At 42.2% G+C, this 18,546-nt stretch overlaps 1 protein-coding gene and 1 long non-coding RNA gene across 2 annotated transcripts; one reads left to right on the forward strand and one right to left on the reverse strand.

Moving 5' to 3' along the window:
• Positions 1-492: 492 nt before the first annotated feature.
• On the forward strand, positions 493-17,923 carry LOC147817731 (uncharacterized). Its single transcript, XR_015436093.1, has 11 exons — positions 493-1,665; positions 2,006-2,366; positions 2,698-2,809; positions 3,182-3,278; positions 4,090-4,146; positions 6,156-6,455; positions 6,585-6,747; positions 7,833-7,973; positions 8,416-8,488; positions 14,983-15,067; positions 17,713-17,923. It is a non-coding gene; the product is annotated as an uncharacterized LOC147817731 (long non-coding RNA).
• On the reverse strand, positions 9,766-11,682 carry LOC147817732 (uncharacterized). Its single transcript, XM_087169652.1, has 2 exons — positions 11,543-11,682; positions 9,766-11,446 (listed from the first exon to the last, which is right to left on the reverse strand). Exons 1-2 carry the CDS (start codon positions 11,680-11,682, stop codon positions 9,766-9,768), a joined length of 1,821 nt encoding a protein of 606 aa, XP_087025778.1.
• Positions 17,924-18,546: the final 623 nt, after the last annotated feature.

Here is an 18,546-nt window from a genome sequence, read left to right on the forward strand (position 1 = left end):
GTTAATATTTATTTGCTCCAGTAACAATCTCCCTCTGAATAAGTGATGCTGTTGGAACAGCACACTGATATTAACTATAATGGCTGAGGACTATGAAATATGAATCTAATGTTTTAAACTATTGACAATTTGTTACAGCTACAGTGGAGTCCAAAGGTCATGTGACTGTATGTCTGACACGGGGCAGAGAGTGTAATACGACAGTGAGGGTGTAGGGAACAAGGAAGAGCACAGCTGATCAGACTGAACAATGTTATGACCACAAGTGTTACATTAAAAAATACTATATTATCATATAAGACACTGTGTGTATGTTTGGGAAGAGAAGATCTTCATGTGTGGACTCTGCAGGTGGAGGTGGTGCAGGGCCTCCATCATTGCTGCAAGAGGTTGTAGGTGTCCCCAAAGATCCAGACCTTGGCTGGATGGAAAAAACATTATAATAGAGAGAAATCATATCAATATCATATTGTAGAGTATAGAGAAAAAAAGACCAAAGAAACAGCTCTCTGATTACATGATCACAGATATCTGAAAATACATTATTCCCTCAGCTTAGTTGTAATAAACAGTCTGCTGAACCGTTTTACATGAAATAACAATAGAATAGAAACTAATACTCAGTTTGGTGTCATTGTGCAGGTTCGTAGCACGTATCCAGGAGCCTGCTGCGGTCAGGTAGCCGGTGTAGGCGGCCGTGCATAGCAAAGACTCTCTACAGTTGTTCTTGTTATTACAGCCAGTTGCTGCACAAAGCTCGGACATTTTAACACTAACTGATGGATTACTTGTCCCTGTCGGAGCAGAGAGGAGGAGCCTCCAACTCCACGGCTTCTCCTATTGGTGCAGCAATGACCCTGTCAGTCCTCACCACAGCTGCTGCCGTTTCAGCATCAGAGGAAGACAGTCTAAGAGCCCGGCCGCACATCGTTAGCGGCGGCTGACATGATAGGCGGCTCGCCTCTGTACCTCCTTTGTGAACGTTTGTGTGTAATTTGTGATTTGGTTTGAGATGCTGGTAGTGATTGTTGGGGACTGGGCTAGGTTTAAAATTCTGATTGTGCCTCACACCCTTAGAAAAAGACTGTTGGACACATTAGGAACAGGGGTGCTGCTTCTTGTGTTTTTGGGTTGGTTAGAATCGCATAGTTAGGCTCTTTGTTGGCTCCTGTTCCCCTACTTCAGTTATCCTCTTGCCTTGTTTGTATATTTTTTTAATTATTTACCCTCCTGGTCACGCAATAAATTAAATCAGTAAATTTGATTTACCAATAACACCTGGTTTTATGTTGCTTCCCTTTTCCCCTGGCTGGGTCGTAACATAAAGACTATAAAATATTGTGACTGGTTAGACAGAGCCATTACTGCTTCATATACCCAGAAACCAACATGGCAGCTGTGAACTGACACCTGGCTCTGTGAGCAGTCCCGTCACTAAGCGAAATACTTGGTGAGTAAAATTTCCTGAGCTGTTGTATCTTCTTTACTTGCAGAAATCAACTGCCTGGTACTGGATGTGAGTCCCACAGCGTCAGAGGTTTTACTTTCTCAGCAAAGTGGTTCCACAAAGGGTTTATATCTTGATGCTTCATGTGAACAGTGCAACATCTACTGGCCTGAAGGCAAAATGGGCAAATACAAATGTTTGTACGTCACAAATTGAATGTAAGTATAAGGGAAAACATGATTGTGATTTATATGCTGTAAAAGCAAATCAAAATGTTTTTTATGCATCAAATGTGTCAATATCAGTCAAGTTAAGTTCAATGTCTTTGTTTTAACTAAGTGTCAAAACTGACAAAAGTTGGTTTGCAGTGTGGACAAAGAACATGTAGCTTTACTCTTAAATGTCAGCTTTGGTGGTTGTGCTTTAAAGGTGCAAAAAAAGATGTGGCCAGAACTTTAGTTTAAAATGTTCAAATAATGAATTAACACGATCAACAGCGTGTGAATCAGCCACAGTGACGATGTTTAATGATCAAGACCTCCATCTGTTGTATTTCAGAGTTATCTACTGAAATGCGCATGCGCACCAAACCCGACCTGTCCCGTGTTGTAATACCACTTTGTGACACTAGACGCTGTGTGAGTCAGTGGAGCGTCAAGTCTGCCGTCAGTCCCACGAAGAAGAACAACTTCCGGCAGCTATTGACGTTAGCATCACAGAAACACAGTAATGGCTGAACCTCCTAAAAGACGATATTTATCTGCGTCCTGAAGGACCGCTCCCGACAAGAAACCACGTTCAACGGCAAAGAAAAGAAGCAACACGAGTAAATCTGGATGTGGTTTTCCACCGCTGGAGAAGCTGCTGAGAGGAAAGAGATGCGGTTTGATGCCGAGCTCGCAACTTTCCTGTTAGCCTGGTGAGTAGCATTAATGTTAGCTCTGAAGCTAAAAGTATAATCAGTGCAACGACTGACAAACCGTAGCGACAAACATTTCAGGTGGTGATATTGACGTTGTGGACAGACGTTTTAGCGGTTAGTAGGATTGTGTCTGTTGCTCTCGGCTGTTGTGCAGCTAGTGACGTCAGTAACTTTAGGCTCATCTTGTAACTGACTGTAACGTGAGATTGTATGGAGCCAGTAGACCGAGTGAATACACGTCGATCGGTTCACCATGTTGTAACCACTTTACATTACTGTTAGGAGATCAGCCCTGATTGAAAGTGAACTAGGTCTTTACATTTCTCAGGAGATTTCAGCATCCCTCTGTCTTCATCAGGACCTGAGCCAGTACAGGTGCAATACCGCCTCCACCTGTCTCACCAACCGCAGAGAGTCCAGACACAGTGAGGAGGGTCCAGGTGAGTAACATGCTGTCATTCACTTTTAACAGTAAGACTTGTCTTTAACACTGTGAATAAATCAGACCCATAGTGTAAACATGTTCATACTGCTGATTCTTAATAATGAATATATCACTGCCAATATTGGTTGATTGTGTGTGTGTGTGTGTGTGTGTATACATTGAAATTGTAAATTGTTATCAAACCTCTAGTTGTTTACTCTTCATTTCCTTGCATTTACATTTCATAATATTCATACTGTATTTATTTGTGCATATTCATATCTATCCTCACAATTTATTATACTCAACCAAAAGACCTAATATGTTTTAACATAAAGAGCTTGTATGATCTAAAGGAATTGTCCTATCACATGTTTGTCTGTCTCAGAACCAGAAGTCCAGTCTAATCTTCACCAGCGATGGAGCAGCACCTGCCTTTTCTTCTGCATCCGGCCTCATCAATCACATTACATCAACACCTTGAGGTATTATTCCTGCACATAACAGATATTATCTATACTGTGATCTTTTGCATATTCCCCTTATCAATACCTTTTGCACATCTTGCCCAGCAGGAGTTTTGTCATTCTAAAACACTTTGTACATAGTTGTGTAGTATCCTTTTATATATTTATATTTGAGTGTTGTAGTATTTTACTTTTTTGTTATTTACTACGAATATGTTAATTGGATACTACACCAAGTCAAATATCTTGTAAGTGAAAACCTACCTGGCAATAAACCTAAATTTTTGAGTCTGCCTTTGTGATGATGTCATCATCCCTTCCTCATGCTGCTATAGCCTGCCCAGGCCCACCCATGTGTCCTGAAGTATGCCCTTTCCTTCATAAATCTGCAAGTGTAAGACACCGAGGTTACAAGTAGAATTTAGATCCTATTTTCACACCTGAATTTAAATTCTACTTGTAACCTCAGGGTCATACACCTGCAGGAATTTTGAGCACTACCCTTTACAGTTTTATGCTTTGCATGTTTTCAGACGTTGACAGAAGCTCTAACTCTTCCAGTGTCTTTGTGTTGGCTCACCACTAGTGTGTGTGTGTGTGTGTGTGTGTGTGTGTGTGTGTTTGTATATAAAATGAAGGAATCTCTAAAACAAATTCTTCACATGTATCATTTGTTCATAAAGTCTTGTTTTTATTACAGTATATGCTAAATGAGGTTTAAATGGATGATTTATACATCTTCTATGTCCTTAGAATGCTTCAAAAACATTTCATAGTCAAAAGAGGAGCTGCTTGACATGTCCTTATTTTTCCTTTTGTGTTTTCATAGGGATGGCAGAATCCACCTCGGGCCAGAACCACACCTTCCAGAAACCAGCAAGAAATGGTAAGTCATGCGCATTACTCCACCCCATACGTGTATTTAGGGTCAAAATGTAGTGACCTTAACAAATAATTCCAATGTTTGTAGTTGTAAATCAATATTTGTTAACCTGTAAAATAAATCTGCATGACAAATTCAAGTTTTTGCATGTGGAAAAATTCTGCATGTGTAGAAGAGATTTGTGTTTGTTAAAGTCTGAATGTAAACTATGAACAATTGATCAGTGGTGAGGTTAAACAAAAACATGTAAAAGGAAGAAATGGTTTTGTCAACATCTGTGTCCTGATACAGAGAAAACTGTAAAACGCTCTGCCCAAAAGTTTCCACACACTGAAGTTACAAGGGTCAAAATTTGCAGTTGTCGGTGGGAGCGTTGCGTGCTGAGTTTTACAGTTTTCTGCTGTGCCTGCACAGAGACATCCACAAAAGCTTTTCTTCTTTCCCTGTCTTTGTTTAACCTCACCACTGAGCATTTGCTTTCATTCATATTCTTGAACAAATACAAATCTTGTCACCAAACACAATTTTTTTTTTCCCACATGGACAAACTTGAATTTTTCATGCAGATTCATTTCACAGGTTTAAAAAGGTTGAATTAAACTACAAAGTGAGTTAAAATGATTGTTAAAAGTAGTTTGTACTTTGTGTAGTTACATTTCCATACAGATCATAGTCTTAACATTTTAAACGATATTCTGTTTATTACATTTAAGTTGTCGTCATATCGAATGCATCAGAAACAACATCGATGTGATTATTATTATTTTGCTTGAATATTACAATTAAAATACTTGTTTGGAAACTTTCTGTGTCTGATTTGTTGTTAAGGAACTTATTGTGATATAATGATGCAGTAATGAGGAACTACTCGGTAACAACTGTTTATCAATTCACTGACCAAAGCTCTACAAATAGTAAACTAGCAGGTAAGGTTTAACAGCCTGTTTTATGCTGAGAGATGTGTTAGTTAGATGTTGTTGGCTGTGTAGCTATATGTACCTAGGCTCAAATTAGGGTCAAAATGATTTTGAGCTTGTAAAGTGATGTTCACAAATAATTCCAATGTTTGTAGTTGTAAATCAACTACTAGCTTGCTAGCATTAGCAGCTAGCGTTAGCATTAGCTTTCTTTTTTTTCTCCTTTTATTGGTGAAAACAACAGGGACAAACAGAAGGTGACACAGAGGGGGGTAGCTTGCTAGCATTAGCACTCATCATCAGGATTAGCTTCTTGTCTACAATAATGACATTGATTACAATTATAATGCTAACAAGGATATACATGGCGGCAATATATGTGTGCGGGTACAGTATATAGACCTAACCCCCCATTTTCATTAGCTTTAGCATTAGCAGCTGGCTTGCTGTCATTGTTCATTGATGATAGCTAACATCTTTATTTGTGATAGCATTAGCTTTCTCCTTCTATTGGTGAAAAAAACAGGGACAAACAGAAGGTCAGAGGGGGGCTAGCTTGCTGGCAATGTTAATTGATTAATGAATTTAACAATTTCATAAGTATTCAAAATAAAAAGTGGGGGGATAGCTAGAATTAGCATTTCTTTTTCTTTATTGATGACAAATGGGGACATAGAAGACATTTTATACAAGTGACAAAGTATATATAAAGTGACATTTTGTTTGTTATTGAATATAATATTGACAATAATGGCAAATATAATAATGGTTATTGATAACAATTATAATGCTAGCATTAGCAGCTAGCTTGCTGGCATTATTCATTGATGAATGAACTTAGCGATTTCTAAGATTGCAGAATAGTACAATGTAAAATAGAGAGAACTTTCTAAATCCACTGTATGTCTAACTGATTGATCTGTCCAACAGCCATCTCTAGTATTCTTTCCAACAGGTGCTTCCCACCAGGGAGTTTCTCTAGGATGAGGTCTAATTCAGGCAGTTTATGTTCTTACAGCTGCTTTCACACCACTGCTGTGTGTGTACTAAATTCACACACAAATATTAACATTAACATGTGAAACCTTTCTTCAGGTGACAAAGAAGCTGCTGGTGCTGCTTCTGAAACGGCTGCCTGGGTTACCAGTGTTGGTGTGTTGGCTTTCCAGGATGGTGGCTGGATTGATGACGTCGAGGTGGACCCCCGGAGGAGCCTGTCTGAGGCATAGTGGCGTCTCTTTGCTGGATTCTCTCTGAATCCAGGACATATGGAGACACAGAGGAGCCACCTCAGCTGCATTCAGGACCCAGTAGGTGCAGCTGTACACAGAGACAGGTAGACTGACAAAGGGCGGGGTCAGCCTTCTGGTTTCCACCTTGACCACTTCATCCCAGGTACATGCGTGTGTCTCATAGCTTGTGGTTAAGTATATTGAGTATAATCATTTCATGCAAACACAAAATAAAATATAATATATATATATATATATAATTCATTTTTGATCCAGAACTTTTTTCCTCAAGCCAGTGCCAAGTACTTCCAAGCTCCTGGTAACACCTGCCAGACAGAGCAGGAGGAAGAGCGAGTTGTCTTCCCTCCCAGAGACCAGGAGAGGCAGCACAGGTGACAGTTCAAGGCAGCGACGGGGAAGAACACCTCCTGTCCTGGGAAGGAGAGTCTCCAGAGGTGAGATTCACTTCAGATATCAGTGTTTCCTCTAATGAATATCAGATCTATATTAACACACACTGCTCTCTGATTATCTTTCAGCCGTCCTCTTGGACTGAACTCGGGCCCTGCAAACTGGGCCGGTGAGATGGTTAATTAGATTCCTTGAACCTGTATATGAACCTCGGCCTGGTTGCACAAAACACCTTAGGTTAATATTTTACTTAAAGTCTGAGGTAAGGTTTCCTTCAAATAAAAACTGTTGTACAAAACACCCTGAAGTCTTCTCCTTAAGGTTTCCTTAAAACGTTCCCTTAAGTATTTAAGATTTTCTCCTTCTCTTAGTCTTATACTTAAGGAATCACTTAAAGACAGTTCAATTGTTGCACAAAAGCCCTTAATGACCAAAGTTCACCTGGTGAAGTTCCTGTCAAAACAGGAGGATGAGATCACAGCTATCACAAGTGCTAATGGCAGCTAATCAACAGTCTCCATGGGAACAGAAGTTTACCGCTGTAAAATCCCTTTCACTGCTGTAAATTTTTTAACTTTTTTCCTAAGGGTGTTGCACAAAATCTCCTCAAGGATTCCTTTAGTTCCTTAAGTAACTCCCTCAGCTATGGAGAAATTAAACTGTAAGTGTCATACTTCAGGTGTTTGGTGCAACTGGCGCGTTCAGGTACAGACAGGGACACAGTGAGATGTTGGATTACCTGGACATGTTGTTTGAGCAAGCAGGTGGTGGGCGGTGCACAAGACCTGATCCAGATTTCTCAACCAGGAAGTAAGGGGAGATGAGCCTCAGACCCAGTTTTTATGTGAGAAAATCATGTTAAGCTAAATATGAATCATAGCAGAGTTTTGTCACACGTCTGGAGGAACTTTAATTCTGAAAAACGAAACATGTTTCCAGTGAGATTTTAATGATGAAACACAGTAAAAGAGTAATAACCGTCTCTGTGTCGGGGCCAGAGTAACCACACCTTCCACCTTCGTCTTTTGCTCAGAGACCTAAAAAAAAAAAAAAACTGACAAAAAATGTTTTGTAATATTCTATATGTTGAGAAAAGGGGCTGAAACATGACAAGGTGATTCATCCACAGACTTGCTGCGGTTCCACACCTGTCCACCAGGAGCCCCTCATCGAGTCTCATCATCCGACGGCCTGACCCCTTCACCTGCCCGCTCAGCTGCTCCACATCTGCTCACCAGAGACGTTTTCCACCTTCTACCTTCAGCAGATTGTGAGTAAAGATCTTGTTGTTTTCCTGTCTCTGTATCCACTGAGCTGCTGCCATGAAATCAAACTTTATTCCTGACGTGGACACGAACACCACGCACCACTGAAGCTTGAACTCAAAGGCCATCTCTGTCAAATCAAGTCGCGTTTAAAACCGTCTGTCACATAAAAACATTGTTATAATCTCCCTGCGTCTCTCTCTTTTGTGGTTTTCATTGCTCTGATTTCTTCATTGTTATTTTTGGTTCTGTTTTTCTCGGCTCTGTTTGAATTCTTCTCGTTTTTATTAGGTTTGTTCGAGCTGTTTTGACTTTTATGTCTTTTATCGGCCTCGGTTGAACGGTTTCTCTGCCGTTTTTATTTTGCTTTTCTTGAGCTTTCGCCTGAGCCTTTCGCTTCCCTGCAGAGAAACTGAGCCTCGGTTTGATCAGTCTCTTGTTCTTTAGGTTTTGAGGTGGAGGACGATGGGAAGTGAGCCGCCACAGGATCACTGGGTGAACTCTCCTCTGAGCGTTCAGGGTAAGAGCTTCTATTTTTGATTTGGTTTCTAAACAGTCAACAGTAAAACTGGAGTTGATCATTGAGGGTTTTTACTTTTTACTTTTGGTTTAAAGTCTGAAGCTGCCAGTGGCTTTTCTTTATGGTTTACTTTTATCATCCCACAAATTACCTTCTCTCACCACATTAAGGGAAACAAAGAGTCATTGAAACCCAAACTAATTAAATTCCTCTGGCAAAGCCGGAGGAGATTCAGACGAGAGACAGGAAGACGGAGCAGGAATAGACTTTAATGGATACGTAGACACTTTAGTGAAGAGGAGGGATGACAAACTAAATCACACTCCTCTGGGGATCAACCTGCACCGACCCAGTACAGGTGCCCAACTCACAGGTGTATGATTGTGCAGGGCAAAGCCAGCGTTACCACGGAGATGGCAAATATGAATCAATATGTGTGTGTCAACTCAGGTGTGGACCTTCGTCTCCGCCGCAAACTATGAAGGCCGAACCGAAATGAGACGGTCTGACCTGGGGAGGAATTTTGCTTTGCGACACCAGCTGTTCCCGCCCTTACCGTTGGGTCGCAAAGCGCAGCTCCCGTCGCCTAGCAACCTTGACAACGCGTACCTTTTAAGACGCTTGGTTTTAGCAGTTGCACCATTAGCTGTTGAACTGAGCTGAAACCAGATACTTACATTAAACAGTGTAATCCTCATGCTCTAGGTCAGCGTTGTTTGCAATGAATCATGGGATATGATGGGCCGCAAAGGATCCACCTGTTGGAGCCTTCTACACTGTGTCTCCACCTGGTGAATGAATCACTGGAGACAGACTGGTGAAGGACCTGTTTTACTTATTCTCTACACAGTAAAGCAGCAGAAAAATTAAAATGCGAATATTTTTTTGTTCTATTTAATTTCAGTTTTATTTATATATTTTTTTATTGCACTGAAACAATTAGTGGGAGGAAACTGGAGCACCCAGAGAAAACCCACCAGCACGGGGAGGAGGTGTGGTCTCCACACAGGAAGAAGGCCGATGGTGAGGAGGTGGAAGAGCACGACCTTCTTCCTGTGAGGCTTCAGTGCTAACCACCGAGCCTCCGTGCTGTCCTGTATCTGTCTGTGAAGAAGGGTTGGATCGAGGCCACAGGTACCTGAGGACGTTTCACCTCTCGACCAAGAGGTTTGAAGAAGCCTCGTGGTCAAGACTTAGAAACACCATGACCTGGATGGCCGAGAGTCTTCACAGACATTTACCAAATTGTCAAACTATTACTAAAGATCTACTTGTGTTTATCTCCAATTCCATGGTTTGACGTTATGAACAAATTTCTTCCACCCTTTGCGTTTTTTGGTCTTTTTCTTTCCGTTGGAACATCCGGGCTCGTCATCAGACAGGTCTTCGGAGGCGCTGACATTTGTGTGAGCCCTTTTCTCATAGTCTGAGATTTTCTCTTCCAGCTCCCGAACTTTGAGGGAAAGGAAATTCTCCCTGTCGGAGGCCCGCAGCTTCTGCTGGGCGTTTGAATCCTGTAGCTTTCTAGTCTTAACATTGAGGGCCTGGATTCTTTTGAACTGTTCTTCCTTGATGGCCTCCTTGTGAGCTTTTGCGTCCTGTAACCTATCCAACAATTCTTTTATTCTCAAGCCTTTTCCCTCACAGATCACATTCAGCTCTTCTATCTCTTCGAGGTAGGCCGCCTTCTGCTTCTCCCAGGCCTGGAGTTTACCGCCCTGCTCACGCTCTTTATGGAGAGTCTCTTGGAAGTCTTTCATTTCTTTAACGATGGTCCTCTCCCTCTCCACGTCCTTCAGGTGCAGCTGCGTACACATGTCCATTTCTTTTTGGAGCTTGCTGTTAAGATCCTCAATTACATTTAGCAGGGCCTTGTTTTCTGCCTTCTCTGCTTTGTGTTTCTCAGCCAAGCACTCAAAGCTAATTTTAAGCTGATTTAAGAAATTACTCAAGACCTTGGACTTTCTGTCCAGAGTTTGAAGTTTATCTAGATTCTGCGAAACATCTGTTTTGAGCTTCTTTAACAAGTTGCACGTGTCTTGTTCTGGGACCTTTTCCTCCTCTGTGTTTGCGAGCGCCTCCTGTCCACAGACCTCATCTTCTTTTTGTGCCGATGTGTCGGGCTCCTGACTTTCGCCCTCTTGATGCTCAACGGCGACTTTCTCTGCACTCTCGGCTTTGTCCTTTTTGGACAAGTCTCGAAGGGTGGAGTTATTCTCTCTGCAGCTCACTTCTACTTGTTCCATCTGACTAATGAACACCTTGTTCTCCCTCTCTAAGAGATTGATTGTAGACACAAATGACGCAGCACATTCGTTCTGCTCCTTCTGGAGCTGCTCTCCAAGGTCACAGAGCAGCTCCACGGCTTTGAGTTCGGACACGGTTGAAGATCCACACTCGGTCCACTCCCTCTGGAACTGCCCTTTGAGCTCACGGATTTTTCTGTAGAGAGAATGTACTCGCTCAAAATCCCTCAGCTGCCTCGCGGCACGCCGATCTTTTTCTTCTTTGAGCTGCAGTTTCAGTTGTTCAGTTTCTTCACTGACCTCATTCTCTGTTAGGGTCGATGTTTCTTGCTGTTTCACTGCGAATGTCTCTGCGCTCTCGGCCCCGTCCTGTTCGGACAAATCTTTGTGGGTGAGGCTCAGTTTAAGTTTTTCTATCTGAGTAATCAAGGCCTTGTTCTCTCTCTCCAAAGCTTTGACTTTAGGCTCAAATGAAGCCTCGCACTCTTCCCGCTCCCTCTGCAGCTGCTCTTTGAGGTAACAGATTTCTTTGCGGAGGAGTTTTTCCCGCTCAGAGTCCCTCAGACGCCTCTCAGCACCCAGATCTTTTACGTCATGAAGCTCCAGTTTAAGTTGTTCAACTTCTTTCTGCAGATCTTCGTTTTGCTTTGTGACGGACTCCTTTCCTGCCGTCTCAGCCTTGCACTCCTCAGTTACGTCACCAATAGTGGAAACATGCATTTTAAGACCGAGTACCTCTTTCGATAAACTGTCCCTCTCCCTCTGGAGAGCCTTGATTTTAATGAGATTCTTGTTGGTCACAGTTTCTCTCAGACTCTCCATCTCCGCTCGAAGGCCCTTCTCCCTCTCCGTGGCCTGTCGCTGCTCCCTGACCCGCAGGTCTTTTTCCCGTCGAAGTAGATTTGAGAGTTCGTCAATTTTTTCTTGCATTTCGCACTCACTCGCCATCTTATCTGAGAGGTCAAGTTCCTGTACTTGTCTTTCAGAGAGTTGACTTTTTGTGTTTCCAGTTGCGTCACTGAGTTTTTTGCCTCCTCTTTGCCTGAAACTGAAATCTGTGAGTCTGTGATTCTGATGAGAGCTTAGAACCTGGAAGGAATGTTGGTGTGATGTCACTTCCTGAGAATGGCTTTGATCTTTAAAGTCATTTCCTGTCCTTTGATGCATCACCAGGAATGGAATGTTGCGCAACACAGGAGTCAAATAACACACACACACAGTTTATATATATATATTAACATATTTCTCCCTCTTAGTTTGACATATTTTGCTTATCACTCTCCTTTTTATTTTATACCATGTGTCAACTTCACTCATCGACCCAATCAACTCGTCCTCCTGCTGCTCCTCTAAACTGGATCTACTGCAGGTAACACACTGACTGCACCTGACTACCTCACACCACCCCACGTCTAATAACCACAACTGTCACTTTAAACTCAGAATTTATGTTTCCCATGTGGCCCTAATCCTCCTCTGTAGAGTAATGAACAGTTATTGTGCTGCTGTCTACATTTTTGTAGCTGATAAAACTGGATTTGTGGAAAAACCGACCAGAATCTGACGAGTAATAGATTTTTAAAAATAGTGGTTGTCTTAAAAGTTTCTGTTCTCCTTTTTAAAGCGTTTTGTTGATCAGTACATGTGGATGATGGACAGACCATTCAGACCGACCCGCTGACCTCTTTGGTTTCGAGGCATCTCTCGAACCAGCGGACCACCCTGCTGGCTGCCTGACCTCGTGTTTAGCTTAATGCTAATTTCCACATTCTGACTTTGATCCTGACTTTGCCGCAACCGTTTCACTTCCCTTTTTTCAGCCACAAGTAATTCACTGAACCGCAGTTCGTTCCGCCAAAACGCCGCTAATGCAGTCGGTGTCAAACCCACTTACGTTTGTGCTCGGACGAGGTCGGTATACTGTGCATACTGTGGCTTGGCGGCCCGCCGCACGCTCGCCAGCGTGGCTTCCCTCCAGATTTAGGATCCCTGAGGCTGATGAGCAAAACCGCAGATGTTTACCCCAAAACCAGAGCAGAAAAAATGCCTCCTAAGCAGAAGTTTTCCTGTCAGCGCTACCTACTGCGCCGTCTGGGAACAGTGAGCTGGGCTGAACTCGGAGCGGTGGATTTGCATCTTTTCTTAAAAACAACAGACCACCCAAACCGGACCGAGATGATTCAGGACATGAGAGACTAGGACTTAGCTGGTTTTGCGATGCCACCAAATCCACTGGCAGTTCAACAATGAGTCACTTCAGCTGCTGAAGGTCGGACTGTGTCGTTCTTCATCATGTGGCTTTGGAGATGCTTCGAAATTCAGCCGTGAGTCAGACTGGAGACAAACTGCGACACAAACACTCAGGTCGACATACAGCAGCATGTGGTAGTCATTACACACACACACACACACACACACACACACACACACACACACACACACACACGTGCTGAGAAGAGAATTTATGGTATGTGTGACGGTCTCTGCTGTGGGTTTAGAGTTTAGATGATGTGGTTTCAGGTCAGCTGGCACAAAACTGTTGGTCTCAACTGGCACTGAAATTATTATGATGATGATTATTATTATTATTAAAATTATTATTATTATTATTATATTTTAATAAGAAACTGTGAAATACTGAAACAGTGACAACAGTTAAGATTAAATGGCAGATAATTATCCTCTACAGGCTCCAGTGTTCGTCGGTTTAACTCTTGATAACTTGATTTAACTCTGACCAGTAGCTAGTTTTAGAATTTACCTGAAAACTTCATGAGGAGACATGATGGGGACAAGACAGGATGTGATGAGTTGGGACACACGGAGCCGGACGAGGTGAGATATCGTGAACCTGAAACCAGTTGGTATCGTGAATTTTTTTATTTATTTTCCATTGAACACAAAGAGCTGCTCAACAACTTTATTTAAAACCTTACCCGTGAACAGAATGAATGTCAGAGCTCATTACTTGCAGCTTAGAGACACGGTGACGATATAAAGAAACACGACCCGTCCGACTGCGTGGAGCAGGAGTCTGTAACGTCTGTTCCTACTGTGGAAGGTTTTACTCAGAACAAGCTTCTTTGTGCAGATGGTTTTTTTTTTTTTTTTTTTCTCTGTTTGGAGATTTGATTGTGAGAAATTGAGTCAAGATGTTGGGCTTTTTTAGAAAACACAGTGGACAGAGACGGAGCTGAAAGAACGAGAGAGTGACAATAAAACATGTCAGGGAGCATGATGGGAGTCTGATGGGATGAATCACTGTTGTTTCATTTACTCCTCTCTCTGCTCGGCCTCGGGGAGTTGACGTCAGGCCTCTTTCTCCTCGCTGTCTCCAGACTCCTGCAGTTCCCACAACTGTCTCTGAGCTGAGTCATACTGAGACACACACACACACACACACACACACACACACACACACACACACACACACACACACTTCAACCACACCCCTTTCAGAGCAATTTGTGCAAACTCTGAGTTCTTAAATTACAAAAGCCATAACAACCGGACTGGAGTTGAACTTTGAATCGATTCTCTCGGGGTCGAACCCTCGCGGCTCCACATCTGTTCACATTATTAGCGCAGTTGGTCACAGCGGGCGTTGAACCTCCAACCCCCCCTGGCAGCGTTAGTGCCTTGCTCCACAGAGGCTTGTAGCATCAGCTCAGACTTTTCAAACTTTTAACATCTCAGTTGAACCAAAGCCTCTGTCAGTTTCTTGTCCTCTGTGCGTCGGACGTGGAGGCGGACTCGGGTTTCCCAGATGGATTAGCAGAGCTCTGCGGAGGCGGGCAGGCGTTGGTGCTCCCAACGATCACGTTAGCTCTGCTTCGCCAGCGGCCTTTGAAGCAGCGAGAACGCTAAAGGTTCAGATTTCATGACTTGAACCATTAAAAACACAAAAAATAAAATAAAATAAGGGACACTGGCTTATGTCTGGTGACTGGAGCTGCGCACACACACACACACACACACACACACACACACACACAGAGAGTGTGGTAAAGACAGGAGGGTTTAACCATTATGGTTTCTGACCGCCAAAAGCTACTGATGGCTTGTGTTTTGTGCCAGATGTGAATATTAGACCAGTGTTGTTGAACGTTTCAGCTCATTAACCACAAATCACATGTATTTTACATTATTGATGATTTTATTTTGTCTTTTTCCACTTCCACTTAAGTCTACATTAAGAATCCACTTGCAGAGCCTTTCAGCTCATCCTTTGGTTTCTCACTCTGATAGACTGAGGATGCTGGTGTCGCTCGGTCCAGACATGATGTCTTGACCAATACCATGAGATCTGCTGTCCGCTGACCCCTGACCTCTGGTAAGGCTCTAACAACAGTTAAACTGTGTGTATGTTGTTTGTCTGTCAAACACATCCATAATTTGCGGTGTAATGAACAGGGTTTGGTTCTGATAGCCAGCTCCATTCTGGACCCAGTTCAATTGGTTCAGTTTATTCATCCATAAAAACCAGAAGTTACAGCACTAATCAACCATCGCTGACCATAAAATAACAAACAAACAACCATAAAGTAAAACCACAGAGAAAAACATAACACAAAATTTCCTATCATAACATTTGAAGTCGCTAAAATACCCAAAAGTCATTGAGCTGCAGCTGTTACCTCAATGTTTCAGATACATTTAATCACTATTAAGCTAAAGGCTAATGAATCTTTTATCTCTGTTCACTTTCTGGTAGCTAACAACAGTTTTTGGCTGTTGCTACATAGCCAGCGTTAGCATTAGCAGGTGTTTACTTAGCAGTCTTGACAAGAGCTTCAGCCATTGCTGTGTTTACAAGACAAGAGGTTGTAATATGTCCTCTGAGCAGCTACGTCTTCAGACAGAACGCTACAGTGATTGGTATCGGAAAGTGAATAGTTAGTAAGCTAGCTAGTTAGCATGCTAACTTCAGTAGAAGTAGTAGTAGTAGTGATGAGTAAAAGAAGTTTGATGCTGAACTAATGTTTCTTCTATACTGGGAAGTAAAAAGCTGCTAATGCTAATGTTAGCTATGTAGCAATAGCAAAACTTGTAAATGGCTCCTAAAAATGGTGTGTTTGCTACAGAAGGATACCAATAATTGTTAGATTCACTATCTTTAAACTCAAGGCTGAGAAAACAGTGGAAGATATTAATAATAAGATATTATATTAATAATAAGGCATGGCAAGTTTATTTACGTATCACCTTTCAGACCCAAGTTATTTTTAACAAAGTACTTTACAGAGGCATGGAAATACTTTAAAAATAAGACATTACAATATACATTAATTACTTTTGTCAAGGTCCGGAGTCTTTTTATACAAACAGCAGCTTGTGGTAAATACGGTGTAAAGGTTAGTAAGCTACAGCTGTTATTTCAATGTTTCAGAGACAACAGTCTTTAGACGCCACTCAAAACTGTTTCTGCTTCCTCAGACTCACTGTGTTTTAGTTATTTTTAACTTCATTCACTCATAAATGGTGGATTTAATGAAACAGTATTGAACTCCAGCTGAGTGCAGCCTCTCAGAGAGGCCAACAGGGAGATGGACTTGGTCCTGTTTTAGTTAAAAAGACATTATCGCTATGTGGTGATCCATTTCAATTCAACCCTCATTCAGCTGACTGTATGCTAACTGTATGCTAACTGTGACTGATGATCTGTCTGAAACATGTTTTGAATTTGCCAGTTAAATGAAGAGAAACCAGCAGCTGCTTTCATGGACGAAAAACACGTTCAGCATCTAAGAACTGCGGCATGTTGTAGAAAAATGTTGACAGTATTGTGGAACAGACATAATTTCGACTAAATTAGCTAAAACATTAAAAAATAATAGTATATTCAGACGTTTAAATATGTCACCAAAGCATTTTGTTCTGAATGAAATGTTTTGTCAGAGAGATGCAGAGAGACGGAGACAGTCAGAGTCTGAGAGGGGAAGTTGTGGCCTGGACCAAGACGAGACCATAATGGCAGAGAGGAAGAGGATGAGGGGATTTACAAAGAGGGAGGGGGGGAGGGGGGTTGGCATCATGAAGTAACTCAGATTCAACTGATCTGTCCCATGAAACCCTGCACAGAGCTGTTTGCTTATCGGCCTCTGATTTGGATTCTCCTCAGCCTCATGTTCAAAAATCTCCAAGTTTGCATAAGTGCAGAAGAATGCACATAAACGCAGCTTTCCCCTGTGAATCGACCACAGTGGAGCGGCCTGTTTGGAGGAGCGGGGGCTGTGTTTCCCCTCTTTTTGTTTGTTATGATGAAAGTTTGGGCATCGGGGCAGGGATTCCTGCTGGAAAAGCATTTATTCAAAGTGTCCCGTGTTGTTTGTCCGCGGAGGACGGCTGGGTCTCTCTAAACGCTCTCACATGTCCGCAGAGGACAGTGTGTGATAGAGATGAAGGGCAGAGGATGGCTGGGAAAAAACGGAGACAAAGTCATCTCTGTTTGCTGCCTCCGAGTTAGGCGAGATGTCTGGGTCAAAAGAGCAACAAACCGAAGCCCTTGCCCCGCATCGACCCAAACGCATGCAAGAACCATATCCTGCATAAGGCTCTTTTCTTTTCTGTAGGGGGTCCAAATGTCTGGAAGGACATCAGTGCCTCCTTCACCAGCTGACAGTGTCCAGACATGAGCGTCTGCTGTTACAGTTCTACAGTGAAATAGTGTTTTTGTATTTTACACGAGACAGAATTCAATTAGAAAGGTTTAGGGTGGTCGTTTCACACTGAACATATCTGAATGCACTGTTAAATATGCTTATTGAATCTGATTCCTTTTAAAACAGAAATCAAACCTATTCACGTTAATTTTCTCCCTTTTCTTTTTTCTTTTTAGATGTGTATTTTTGTTGTTTGTTTTTTTTTTCCACAAGCTACAAGATTAAAATTCTTGGGAGAGAACTATGAAGTTGTTATGAATGTTATGACTCTGGCTCCTGTAATTAAAATGCTGCTGTCATGATTGTCTCATTGTAGAAGACTCGTCACTCTGCTGAACTACAAGAACACAGTCGGCTGTGGCTCAGGTGGTCGTCCACTAATCAGAAGGTCGGTGGGATATGGGTGTGATGTGGCTTGTGTTGTAAATTGCTCTGAGTGGTGTCTAAGACTAGAAAAGCACTGTATAAGTGCAGACCATGAACAATTTATAGTCCCACTCCTGATCATACAGAGTGATGCTTCTTTCTCTGAGAAACAATCTTTGGCAGACTGTAACCTGTGACTTGCAGACAACAGTCATGTTTTATTTTGGTCTTTGGGAAAGTTACTCGTGGGATTAACGTTAACGATTGCCAGTTGATATAATGTTCTGCAGACGTCGCATGAAGCAGCCAGAGTGACAGAAGCCTGATACTAGACTGTTTTCTACTTTGGTCTTTGCTAATACAGACGAGTGAGGAGTCATTAGCCCATAAACTCAGTTATTCAGGTATTTTATTAACCTGGAACTGGATCCCAAACAGACCTCCTTTTCAAAGTGAGTGGAAGCAAAAACTAGTTCTACTGCACTGTCGTACAAGAAGCAGTATCTGCTAATACTCAGTGTTTTTGAACTTGTGTTGGTTTCGAAACAGTAACAATTTATCTCTCTTCAGTCAGGTTTGATTCAAGTCCTCTGTCACAGTTAATACTGCTAGATAATTTTTTTCTAATAAGTTTTTCTGACTGCTTTGCTGTCAGCTGACGGCAGCTGTTGGCCTTCCAGATGCTTCCTGTTGCAAAGTTTAGGGAAGCAGCTGTGCACCACTTTTTATTGGACGTGGGAAAACTGAACCAAGACAACTTGGCAAACTCACAGGTTAATCCTTT

The sequence above is a fragment of the Seriola lalandi genome, unplaced genomic scaffold, assembly GCF_002814215.2.
Source record: "Seriola lalandi dorsalis isolate HSWRI2012SDOR001 ecotype SW California unplaced genomic scaffold, Sedor1 jcf7180002054904, whole genome shotgun sequence".
NCBI lineage: Eukaryota > Metazoa > Chordata > Actinopteri > Carangiformes > Carangidae > Seriola > Seriola lalandi.

What these genes read in the sequence shown, in the direction of transcription:
- LOC147817732 (XM_087169652.1), bottom strand. Translation starts at nt 11,682, where the DNA reads ATGGCGAGTGAGTGCGAAATGCAAGAAAAAATTGACGAACTCTCAAAT. An exon ending in GCGGAGATGGAGAGTCTGAG is followed by an intron (nt 11,447 to 11,542) that starts AGAAACTGTGAC and finishes TAAAATGCATGT; the next exon opens with TTCCACTATTGGTGACGTAA.